We start from the raw sequence: 12,744 nt of genomic DNA, 5'->3' as shown, positions 1-12,744 counted from the left end.
CATCTCTGAAGAATAGTACAGTATCATTTTATGAACTTAAAATCATAGTGTAGCTTTAACAGATTAGTGTTTTTCAAAATGCATGTACTACTGGCTTTTTTGGAGCCACAACTGTTCTCACCACTGGGGATTTGTTGCTGCCTAGCTCTCCATCTGATTGCTGCTGCTTCTACTTCTACAACATTGCAAGTAGGACCAGAGCCACAACTGGGCTGAGAGCCCAACAGTGAGAGATTAACAACAGTACTAAAGCAACATATATAAACAAGCAACAGTTCAGAGGACAAGGGATCATATGTATTATGCATCTTCAGTTGTTGGGTTTGATCCCGGTCCATCTGTTGCTGCCAGAGAAGCAGTAAGTCTTCAGGAGGATGAGGAGCAGTAATCTTGAATCAAGTCTTTGGAGCTTCATCTCAAAGCTACCTTTGTAAGTTGTGAATGTCTTAGCAACGAAATCTAAGTGAGAGGTCCAATAATAAGAAAACACAGCTGGTCCAACTTTTTAGGATAAAAATTAACATAAGTTCCCATACTAAATATCAGTTAGTAATGGATATACTTGAAGGGGCAACTGACCCTGTTAAAAATTGAATACCCATCACTAAATTATGTGTTGTAAGTATAAAAGAGTAAGTTTAATTTAGTTTGTGTTTGCTTGACCATCTTTCAATGAAAATCAAAAGGTGTGGTATAGAGTAGTTAACATTAATATAAAAATAATTTTTAGTTTTATATTAAACAAGTATTAAACAAGAAATTCTCTATGTAAATGTAGTTTTAATATTGGAACAATTCTGGATTGTTAATTTACCTGAGATACAATAAACTCATTCTCCCCACCTTTAGATAATTAAGTTTGAATTTCCTGTCTTTAATGAAGCAATTTTATAATAATCATTTACTACATATTCTATGTATCATGCACAAAATATTTTGTAATGTTATCTTTTTTTATGTCTGCTATATCCAAGTTACACTACCAATAGCTTTTTTTTTTCCTGTTAGCTTTGATAAACTGTGAAGTACTGATAAACATTTTATTTATATCTGGGACTACAATACCTCATTGATATACATCACAATTTAGTTATGAGAACTGTAGTATCCCTCCATATTATTAATTTATATTAAATTCAGACCGTAAAAAAATTTATGTTGTACATCTCTGATGCAGGCTTTGCAGAAACATGGCTAAGTCAGGTTTCATTGTATGGATGTCCTTTGTTGTAATTTGACTTTTTGATATTTTTATGGTCAGTCATTGTTTGTCTCTATTACTTAAATTTTTATTCTGATTGTGATTTTGCTTTTAGCAAACCCTTTTTACCTCTGTTTTATCTTTCTTGCATTTGATTACTGGCTTCACCAATAATGTTTGAAGTGAGAATAAAACACAGTATAATAAAACCCAACACTACAATGAAAAATATATCATAGAAAGCAAAATCAAAACCCCTCTTTTTTTAAACAAACTAGTCTCATATGATGATCACACAAATAACTAAGGCTGTAGTCAAAACCTTGATGAATTATGCTGATAGAATGGGGACACTACTACTATATAGCGTAGACATATCAAAATCCAAATTGATAATATCAAGGAGATTCTGCTTGTAACTGTATTCCAACTGTCTATTGGCAAAGAATGGAAGTGAGGAAACAGGTTGAATATTTGACAACAGCTTTGAATCCCACACCACTAACAATGGATGAATACAAACTTGTTTTAGAGGGAGTATAAACACCCTGGAAAGAGATATCCACTAACGGAGCCAAAGCAGGATTAATTTCCTGCCTCAATGCTAAGATTGCTACGGAGGAACAGAGGTCTGGTGTCAATATGAGGTGTTAACTACAGAGAGAATAGATAAATAACTCCTCCTGAGACCACATAATGAAGTTATCTGTCAAGTACTCTCTAAGGACAGCAGGCCTTGAATTCTCAGGCAGGGGTATGTCACAATGTGGGAAACTGTACCCTAGCAACTTTTGAAGTGTCTACACAGCTTACCATTCATGCATACCTGTTCCTGCCTGACACTACTCCACGGCAGGACAGCAGGCCTTGAATTCACAGGCAGGGGTATGTCACTGAGAGCCCAATGTGGGAAACTGTACCCTAGCAAGTTTTGAAAAGTGTTTACACAGCTTACCATTCATGCACACCTGTTCCTGATTGCCACTATTCCATAGCACCTCCCTAACCAATTATTAGCTAGAGAAACAACTCCTTTTGGAGGTGGGAGGGTTATAAGAATTCAACTCCTGCTATCTTTGGAGAACACTTGCTACAGGCAAGCAACTGTTTTCTCCAATGACAAGCAGGACTGAATCCAGTACAGGGCTGCCTTCAACAGAAAAGAGAAAAAAAAGAACACAAGTGGTACTGCAACAGACAGATACCAAACTTTTTGATGGCAACAGGCTACTGCATTTTTTTTTTTTTTTAAGAATGCCTGGAACTAAAAAAAAAAAAAAAAAAGAGAGAAGCAGCTAGAGGAGCTGGATTTGGATTCAGACACAAAATATATTCTGAAGGACTGTCTAGCCAAACCTACTGTTGCGTTGGGCGTCTTAATCTAGGGCAGTAGTAGAATGTGAATATATGGAGAGATGTCCATGTTGCACCTCTACAAGTCTCCTCTATGCAGGCTGATCTCAAGTAGGCTACCGATGTCGCCACAGATTTGACATTATGAGCCGTGAGCATCACCTTCTAGAATCAGCTCAGCCTGGTTATACGTGAAGGAAATGTCTGATAGCTTGTTGGAAAGTGTGTGCTTGCCAATGACAGCCCCCATCCTGTTTGGGTCAAAAGAAACAGAAAGCTAGCTGGACTTCCTATGGGCTTTAGTCTGCTTCAGAGAGATGGCCAAGGTTCTTTTGCAGTCCAAAGTGTTCAGAGCGCTTTCACCTTAATAAGCATGCAGTTTAGGAAAAAATGTTGGCCACTTGACTGGTAAGGTGGAACTCTGACAACCTTATGAAGGAACTTTAGATAGGTATGTAGAACTTAAGAGGCCAACCGAATTTCAGTTTTGGTACCAAACTAGCCCAAAATCTGAATTTGGGTTTCAGCCGAAAATGCCAGTGTCATACCCCCGACAGCCCTCCCTGGTCCTACCTATTGCTGCCCTGGTGGTTTAGTGGCCTTTTTAGGGAAGGAGCTATGTTAACCACTCCTGCCCCCACTGGTTCCTCCATAAAAATGGTTGCCAAGAGTTCCTGCAGCAGCTTTGCCTTTGCTATTTTTTTTAGGTAATCAATAGAAATAAAACAAAATAAAACATGGGAAAGAAAATAAGATGATACCTTTTTTATTGGACATAACTTGATACATTTCTTGATTAGCTTTCGAAGGTTGCCCTTCTTCATCAGATCGGAAATAAGCAAATGTTGGTAGATGACAGTATATATGAGCGAAACATCAAAGCATTTCAGTGACAGTCTAACAGGATGGGGGTGGGTAGGTGAGAGTCAGGGAGACAGGAGAGCACTACAATTTACAAAGCAATACAATTTTATGCTTTGTAATGGGCTAGAAAACCCAGTTTATTAAGTCCTGTCTGGTGGGTGTCAAAATATTTAATCATTTTGACTTCAAAGGTCTTACGTTCCTTTACAAAACCAGAACACTGTACCAGTGATTTCATGGTAAGGATCCTGAAAGGGAACTTTAAAACAATACAGGAACTTAAGACCTTTGAAGTCAAAATGATTAAATATTTTGACACCCACCAGATAGGACTTAAAGATCTGGGTTTTCCAGCCCATTACAAAGCATAAAATTGTATTGCTTTGTAAATTGTAGTGCTCTCCTGTCTCCCTGACTCTCACCTACCCACCCCCATCCTGTTAGACTGTCACTGAAATGCTTTGATGTTTCGCTCATATATACTGTCATCTACCAACATTTGCTTATTTCTGATCTGACGAAGGGCAACCTTTGAAAGCTAATCAAGAAATGTATCAAGTTATGTCCAATAAAAAAGGTATCATCTTATTTTCTTTTCCATGTTTTATTTCTATTGATTACTTTTAAAAGTGGAATAACATGGCTACCACATCTCTATTTTTTTAGGGTACCATTGTTGCTGAATTACCACAAGAAGCTTTGTGTGCTCAAGACTCACATCTAACTCCTGATGCTGGCATTATGCTGATACACAGGTTGTGCTGGGTCCTTCAATAAAATCTACTTCCTCCAACTCTGGGCTCTGCCCTTTTGTCCTGGGCCACTGCTCTTCTCTTTGGTTTGGGTGTAAAGCAAATAGAGCTTTCCAAAGTAACACTGTCATACCACACTCAAACATGATGGTGGTAGGGTGATATGTGGATGCTGAGCTGTCTCAGGACCTGGCAAACTATTTGAAGGAACCATGAATTCTGCACTTTGCCACCTTTCAGAGAGTTGAACCATGCAGCAAAACAATGATCCAAAACACAAGTCTATATCTGAGTGGCTGAGGAGAAATAAAAGCTTCTGACTGGCCTACTCAAAGCCTGATTTGAACCTAACAGAGATGCTGTGGCAGAACCTGAAACAAGCAGTTCATGCACAAAAACCTATGATTGTGTCTGAAACAAAGCAGCTCCACAAGAAGAGCGGGTTAAGATTCCTCAACAGTGATGTAAAAGACTGCTATCAAATTATAGGACGTAATTCAGTTACAATTATTGCTGCTAAAGGTGATACAATCAGTTAAGTTTAGGGGGCATAACGATTTTACATGGATGATATGGGTGTTGTAAAATTTTGTTCCTTAAATAAATAAATTTGTAATTTCAAAACTGTTGTACGTTTGTCCAGGTTCATTTTGTCTAATATTACAATTTATTTAAACATCAGAAACCATTCAGTGTGACATATAATTGGGAAAAATCAGGGGGTGGAGGGGAAATCATACATCATCAAGTATATAGTAGCTCAAAATGAGTTTTCAACAGACACTAAAAAAACTGAGGCCCTATGACACTGTAGGAAGCTTGATAGAGGAGGTTTCATAAGTAACAAGCCCCATATAAAGCAGGCAATTAAAGGCTATACTGAGATAGTGCACATGGAACTTATAATCAAGTAGAGGGTGAATCTAAGGTGAACGATTACTGAGTTGATCTTCATAATTTCTGTAGTTGTCTCTCTTTTTATAATTTACATGAGCCTGGTTCTATTAAGACCATGAAAATTTAGTTTGTATGTGCTCCTTTTTTCTCTCTTTCTTTTTTTTTTTTAATTTGTCTTTTTGTAATGAGATTTTGTGGAAATAGCTTTCTGGATCTAAAATTGTTTGGAGATAGCAGCACTAACATTTTAAAATTATTTTTATGTGGAATATGAAATATGCTTTTCAACAGTTGGATACTTTGGGTGGCCATTTTTAGTTTGTGTCTTGATTTTGTATCATTTTTTTTAACTGGTAACTTATGGTATGCTCTTCTTTAGGTGTTATACTCAAGGTTCAAGATGAAGTGATTTATATATTAGCCTTTGATGCTGGCAGAGTTGTCAAAACATGTTGGGCTATCAACAAAATCTATTAAACATCACGCTTCAAAGGAAATAACACCGTTTGGATTGCTTTCTAAGGGATCCTTTTACAAAAGCGCACTAGTGTTTTTAGTACACACTAATGATTAGCATGCTCTAAACGCTAGAGACGCCCACAGGAATATATGAGGCATCTCTAGCGTTTAGTGCATGCTTATTTTTAGTGCACGTTAAAAACGCTAGCATGCCTTTGTAAAAGGACACCTAAGTTATTTTAACTCTTGTACTAATAAAATATTTTGAAACCTACTAATTCTGGGATTACTGTCACTGCTCTCTGATTTTTGGATTTGGTAGTTGTGGTTTGGAATTACCTCTCCTTCGAACTTATTTTATTAACCACTTTAGATTTGAACAAATGGGTGTGATATCAATTTGAATCTCTGCTGCTAATTACACCATGCATACTAAAGGACTCATCTGCACCTGTCATATAACTACAGCAGCCATTTTAATTAGTGATATACATTTAGTTGACAGTATAAATATGACTTACTGGAATGACCAGGATATTCCTTTCCAAGAAAATTTTATCAGCTTCTGGGGTAGTAGGTCCATTAGCACCTTCAGCAACAATCTAAAACAAACCATCAAAAAATAAATAAATAAAAATTAATTAATAGCTAGCATACAAAGCAAGTTCATATTCATGCCCCAATCTGGGCTTACTTTAAGCTAATCTAAACTGAGGTTTATAACCTACCAAATCTTACTTACAACCAAGAAGACTACATCTAGTCTGAAAAAGTGCTATAACATATTGCTTATTAGTAGTCTGCATGCTAACATGCAGGAGTCTTATGTTTAATTCCCAGATCAACTGGAGCAAGATAAGCAGCAGAGGCAGAGTTCACATAAAGAGGGAATTTTCCTTTCAAACAAAAGCATGATAGCACTGTGTACATGATTAGAGAAATTTTGATATATAATGGGGGCAACTGTCCCCCACTGGCTGTGGAATTTCAGCAACCTGTTTCCCACTGCTCTGGCATCCCTCAATAATTTCATTTATCCTCTTCCCCCTTCTCACCAAAACCAAATATTCAACTCCTTGTAGATAATGGTATTGAAACAGGAGGATTGCAAGTTATTCTGCAACCATCAGATCCTAACGCTTTTTCTTTCAATAACTAACCACCAGAAGTTACCCTCACTGTGTGATCTAGCTGTAGCAACCTGTTCCCAGAGCTATTCTCCATTCAGAGACCCTCAGAACTCACAAATAAGACATGTGATCCAGAGGGAACTAAGTATCTGCATGTAACCTGATCAGCTTTCTGCTGAGAAACCCCTCTCCCCCCCCCAGTATATAGCGAGAACAGTATACCTTAGCTTTGACCTTGTGTGCATTGACTCTTGTCAGCTGTTTCTCACTAGCTGCAGGAATGAGAATGTCACAATCTGCTTCCAAGATGCTTCCATCATAAGGTTGGGCCTTAGGGAAGCCAACAATGGTACCATGTTGCTGGATAACACAAAAGATTAAAAACAAACAAAAAAATACCACTTAACCTTCTTAGTACCATCCTTACAATGGCATTCCCATTAAGAGCCAATAAAATTCAGGAGTAAACCACCATATTGGATGTGGTGAAGGAGAAATTATGTTTTACTATACACTATTTTTTTCTTCAGTCAGCAACACCATTCTGCACAAATGGGCATTATTCCTTTCTACCAGCAGTTAGAGTAGAGAAAAACTGAATTCTGCCAGTGAAATCACCGGTATAAGCTATAGTGCTCTCTGAACAATCCAGTATGCATCTGCCCAAGTAGCAGAAGGTCCCTTTAATGCACCCATATGCCCCATCAACCACTGCAGTGCAGATAGCATTATAATCAAGCAAGCAAACTACCACAGAGTGGTGTCTGCATATAGCAGGATATAGCCATATCACAAGAACCCTGTATGGCTGTCAATTGCAAAATGGATTTTTTTTTTTTTTTTTTGAAGCACTGAGCACACTCAGAAGCCTGGGCTGATGTCTTCCAAGGGTTGGACTGCAGAACAGTGTTGCTGACTAAAGAAAAGAAAATTATCTGGTATGACAACTTCTCCTTTAGAATTAGCTCCACCATACTTTAATGCTTGGACCTACCAAGTATTTTTAATTACCGTTCAGTGGCACTTCTCATATACCATATATGCTATACTTGAATTTCATTTCTAGAGTAACCCTACTGCACTGGTGACTCTTATTTTTCTGTGCACCAGTATGCTCCTCGGATTCCTTTTTTTAGGTGGAAGACATTATTGCACAGTAAGTAGCTTTAAAGCTTACCGTATTTTTCGGACTATAAGGCACACTTTTTTCCCCAAAAATTTGGGAGGAAAATGGGGGGTGCGTCTTATAGTCCGAAGGTAGCGATTCCAGATCGCCCTCCCCACGAGTTCGGGAATCGCCCTCCCCTACTCACGTCAGCGATGTTCCCTGGTGGTCTAGTGACGTCGGGGCAGGAAAGAGCCCCCTCTTTCCTGCCCAGCGCGCTGCTCTCCGTCCTCCTCCGTCCTCCTGTATGCTGCCTGACGGTCTTGGCGAGATTCAAAATGGCCGCCGAGACTCTGCGGCCATTTTGAATATCGCCGAGACCGTCAGGCAGCATACTCGAGGACGGAGAGCAGCGCGCTGGGCAGGAAAGAGGGGGCTCTTTCCTGCCCCAACGTCACTAGACCACCAGGGAACATCGCTGACATGAGTAGGGGAGGGCGATCCCGAACTCGGACAAGACGCACCGGAGCACCTAGGTTGTGTGAGGAGGGAAAAAGGAAAAAAATTTTTTTTCCTATTTCCCTCCTCTAAAACCTAGGTGCGTCTTATGGTCCGGTGCGTCTTATAGTCCGAAAAATACGGTAATTTAAATAAAAGTATTATGAAATAGTTCTTTACCGTCAATATTATCATCTGAGTACTTATATCATATCAAAACACTTTATTGTACATTACAGGTATTTTTTTAATAATTCAGTTCACAATTATTTTTTTTTCTTTTTTATTGTCAGTGTTGTTTGATTTGAGCACTTATATCTTCTCACAATACTGAACTTAACAATACAAGATTTTAACAAATTTTTTAATAGAAATCTAGACTTTCATCTTAAGAGTCCTACTAACATTGTGAGGATTTTGTCTATTGCAACAAGGTCAATCCTTTATTTATGTAACGCTTTAGAATCTGGTCATCGCATCAAATTTCATTCAATTTGTAAGTTGTTTTTTTTTTTTTTTTTTAGTTTTTTTACAATTATTGGTGAAATCACTGATTTTATCCCATCTAAACTACTGTAATGGAGTACATGCGGGTTCTGCAGAGGGCATATGATCTATGAAGGAGAAGAGCTAGCATAGAAGACATCTTAACCATCCCACCCACACCCACCCCACTGAAAATGAAGAAACTTTATCAGCCCTAAATCAGAAGGATAAAGTCATCCACACACTGTAGTACTGGAGAACCACAGCATGTTGATAGTGGTTCTTGCCAAAGCCTCAGAATACCTACTGTTGTCTTTGGACAGATAGCAATGGCCACCAAATGCCAGAAAAGCAAGTTCAAGCAACCAACTATACCACGATGTACACTACAGCTCTGTGAACAAACAGCACTGTGAACATCCTCGAGCCTCACAGGTTAACTTTTCCCCTACTGATCTCATTGTAGGAGATATGCAGTGAGGAGAGATAATGCGAACTCACAATTTTGAACATATCGATAGGGTTAAAAGTATCAAAGCAGGTAACAACTGCAGAGTGCACATTCACAACTATCCTGCCTGAGGGAAGGGGAGGAGGGAATGGGACAGAATGTAGGAGGTCAAGTTCTAAGTGGTATGGCTGAAATATTACTGATGAAATGTTGGGGAAGAGAGAGGTAGTGTTCTTCAGGTGGAACAGATTACAAGCCACCATGAGGTAACTTGTCACCAACCTCCCCCACCCCACCACTCTTGCTTATGTTTGGGGCCCTCCCATCTTTAGACTATGCTCCGTTAAACCAGTTAGACAGTAAATCAACTCCATCATGGGCCATGTTTCATTTAACAGAACTTCACAAAATATGTTAATCCATGAAATGCATAATGTCTGTTAGCTTTTGAATACCATCTGCATGTGTGTCATGAAATTTTGTAATCCAATAGCATGTTTTTAACAAAACAAATTGTGCAACTTAATTTAAGGAACCACCCTCCTTTTATATCAAGTATCATGAACAATATGTACAGTAATATATTTTTAAAAATGGCCATATTCAACTTACCTATTAGAATTCATTATTTTATGTTACTTACTAGTTTGTAATCTTCCAGCTCTTTGGGGTCAATGCCATTAGGGTTCCAGATAGTACCATCAATTTCACCAATACCAACACATTTAGCACCAAATCTATGAAGGTACCTCATCGAATGCAGGCCTACATTACCAAACCCCTGTTAAATAAAAACAAAATGTTCACAAACCATATCAGAAGATGTTGCTAACTCCAAACATCTAACCTAGGTAAAAGGGTTATATTCTGTCACTTATTTTAAGCAACATATTGGCTTGAATAAAAGTAAACACAGATAATGTATCTTTTAAAATAAGTTATTCAAATAGTTGCTTTCCTTTTTTCATTTCAGGTTGGTCACAAACATTCGTATCTAGGAAAATGAACAAAATGCAAACATTTCATCCAAAGCCTACCTGGATGACAAAAGTCTTATCACCAAACCCAGGAGTCATTCCCAAGATACTCATATATGAGGCTTCATTAATGAAGTTTTCAATGCCATGGAAGACACCACGACCTGTAGCAGAAACACGTCCGTGGATACCACCTTGACTAATAGGTTTACCAGTCACACAGGCATGGGCATTGATGTCCTGCAAAACAAATATTTATATGGTCCTAAATAATATGAAGGAGAAAAGTACTGTGAGCATTCAATTCAAAATGGGTAAATAAATTCAGAATAAAGTCTTAAGTACATACTTGTGAATTATGTTGAAATTATCAAAAATAAAATAAAAGCCTCTCTCCCCTGGTAAAAAAAAAAAACAAAAAAACCCACACATATACTATTCCAAGACTGCATTTTTCAACCATGCAATACTATGTTCATGTTCAGAGGTACTTGCCAGAAAAATTTTAAACAAGTCTCAAAAACTCTGCATTTGAAAAAATATGAATGGTATTTGAAAAGAGGGAAGAATAATGAAAACTGAGAAAGAAAACCTTTGTTGCACTGGTTCAAGGAAGTAACAATCTTTGAAGATAGGTCCATCTGCCTATATGTATTTGTTTGTGCATATACAAAAACACAGCAGGCAAAGCAGCAGCAGGAAGGCCAGGCCCCATCACCCACAGACAAGTTGAAGTTGCAGTGTAAAAGAACGTGTGGGACCCACAGAAGTGGTGAAATCTGTGAATTGGAAAGTACATAATCCCAACTTGCACTAAACAAGTGTACATTAGCAGCTACACTAGCAACACAGTTGAACAGAGGCTGGCAAAGGTCCTCAGTCTCTGCAGATAGAATCATCACAGGCACAGCATGATACAAACTGAAGCAGAGCCCCAGTCCTGCCAACCAATGAGAAGGCAGCGCAATTTAAGTATTTGATAGTTACTCTGGAGGGCACTACAAGGAGAGTAGAGAGAAGGCTAGAACATGGAGTACAGTGGAAGAGAGAGAAAAAAAAAAAAGAAAGTCTCATTACAGACACACAAAAACAGATGCCACACACAAACACTGCCTATCTCACCTGAGCATCTGCATCCACATAAAAACCCTACCTAAGTATAAGTAAATTCATCACCTCAGACAATATACTGCAAGTTCAGCCCCCTCCCCCAACATACATTTTCCGACACTCATCGCCACAGCCACATATTTGTGGGTTCAATTAGATCTCACTGTTGCTTTTGACACAGTATCTCATCATAAATTACTTAAATATCTTGAAAGCACTGGAATGGACTCGTAGTTTTGAAATGTTTGGTTATTATTTTTCTAAATGTTCACATCCAGTTGGAATCATAGAATTTTGTCAAAAAAGGATTAGTAAGAGGGGTTCTGCAAGAATCATGCCTCTCACTTAACTTACTAGATGGTTGGAACACTGACTCATTTTTTACGACTGACATTCAGCTTATCTTCTTGACAGATTACCAAGAAAATGTATCTCTGATCTTAAGAACAAATTGCTGATCATGAAAGTCTGTATGCACGAGCATAGTTTGGTCTTGAATATTTATTTTATTTATATTTATTTGTTGCATTTGTATCTCACATTTCCCCACCTATTTGCAGGCTCAATGTGGCTTACATGGTACCGTGATGGCGATCGCCAATTCCGGTAAAAGAAATACAGAGTGGTCTAGTGTTGATGTTCATAGATGACAGAGTATTTTTAGTGATCAAGAAGAGAGAGTTAGATTTTGTCCACTTCTGGTAGGAGTTTCGATTGTTTTGCAGAGTTCACGAGTTTAGGTTGGTTCTTTCTGGTATGCCTTTGTGAACAGGTAGGTTTTTAACAAGTTCTGGAAGTTTGTTAGGTCGTGTATTCTTTTCGTGACGTTTGGAAGGGCATTCCATAGTTGCATGCTTATGTAAGAGAAGCTGGATGCATAAGTTGTTTTATATTTTAGACCTTTGCAGCTTGGGAAGTGGAGATTTAGGTAAGAGCGTGCTGATCTTTTTGTGTTCCTGGTTGGGAGGTCTATAATGTCTGCCATGTAGGCTGGTGCCTCACCATGAATAATTTTATGAACTAGGGTGCAGACCTTGAATGCGATTCGCTCTTTGGGAGCCAATGTAGTTTTTCTCATAAGGGCTTAGCACTATCGTATTTCATTCTTCCAAATATTAGTCTCGCTGCGGTGTTTTGGGCAGTTTGGAGTTTCTTCAAGATTTGTTCTTTGCATCCAGCGTAGATTGCATTGCAGTAGTCTAGGTGACTTAGAACCAATTATTGTACCAGGTTACGGAATATTTCCATCAGGAAGAAAGGTTTTACTCGTTTAAGTTTCCACACTGAATGAAACATTTTCTTTGTAGTATTTTTCGCTTGGCTCTCTAGCGTGAGGTTCGGTCGATTGTAACACCAAGAATTTTCAGGTTGTCTGAAACAGGAAGGGTGTAGTCTGGGGTGTTTATATGTGTGGGTTTGTTCGTATTGTGTGGAGATGAAAGGATGAGACAATGTGTTTTT

The 12,744-nt window shown here is 38.4% G+C and overlaps 1 protein-coding gene across 1 annotated transcript in view; it reads right to left on the bottom strand.

Annotated features, from left to right (window-relative positions):
- GLUD1 (glutamate dehydrogenase 1) overlaps nt 1-12,744 on the bottom strand; it is a 135,932-nt gene that overhangs the window by 25,183 nt on the left and 98,005 nt on the right. The window contains exons 6-9 of the mRNA XM_030203300.1: nt 10,234-10,413; nt 9,840-9,977; nt 6,879-7,016; nt 6,048-6,128 (exon numbers count right to left, since the gene is read on the bottom strand). Coding sequence (XP_030059160.1) covers nt 6,048-6,128; nt 6,879-7,016; nt 9,840-9,977; nt 10,234-10,413 — 537 coding nt within the window. The remainder of the gene's footprint in view (nt 1-6,047; nt 6,129-6,878; nt 7,017-9,839; nt 9,978-10,233; nt 10,414-12,744) is intronic.

Source organism: Microcaecilia unicolor, chromosome 5 (genome assembly GCF_901765095.1).
Source record: "Microcaecilia unicolor chromosome 5, aMicUni1.1, whole genome shotgun sequence".
Taxonomy (NCBI): domain Eukaryota; kingdom Metazoa; phylum Chordata; class Amphibia; order Gymnophiona; family Siphonopidae; genus Microcaecilia; species Microcaecilia unicolor.
The sequence above is the reverse complement of the archived record's forward strand: the minus strand, read 5'-3'. Positions and strand labels throughout refer to the sequence as shown.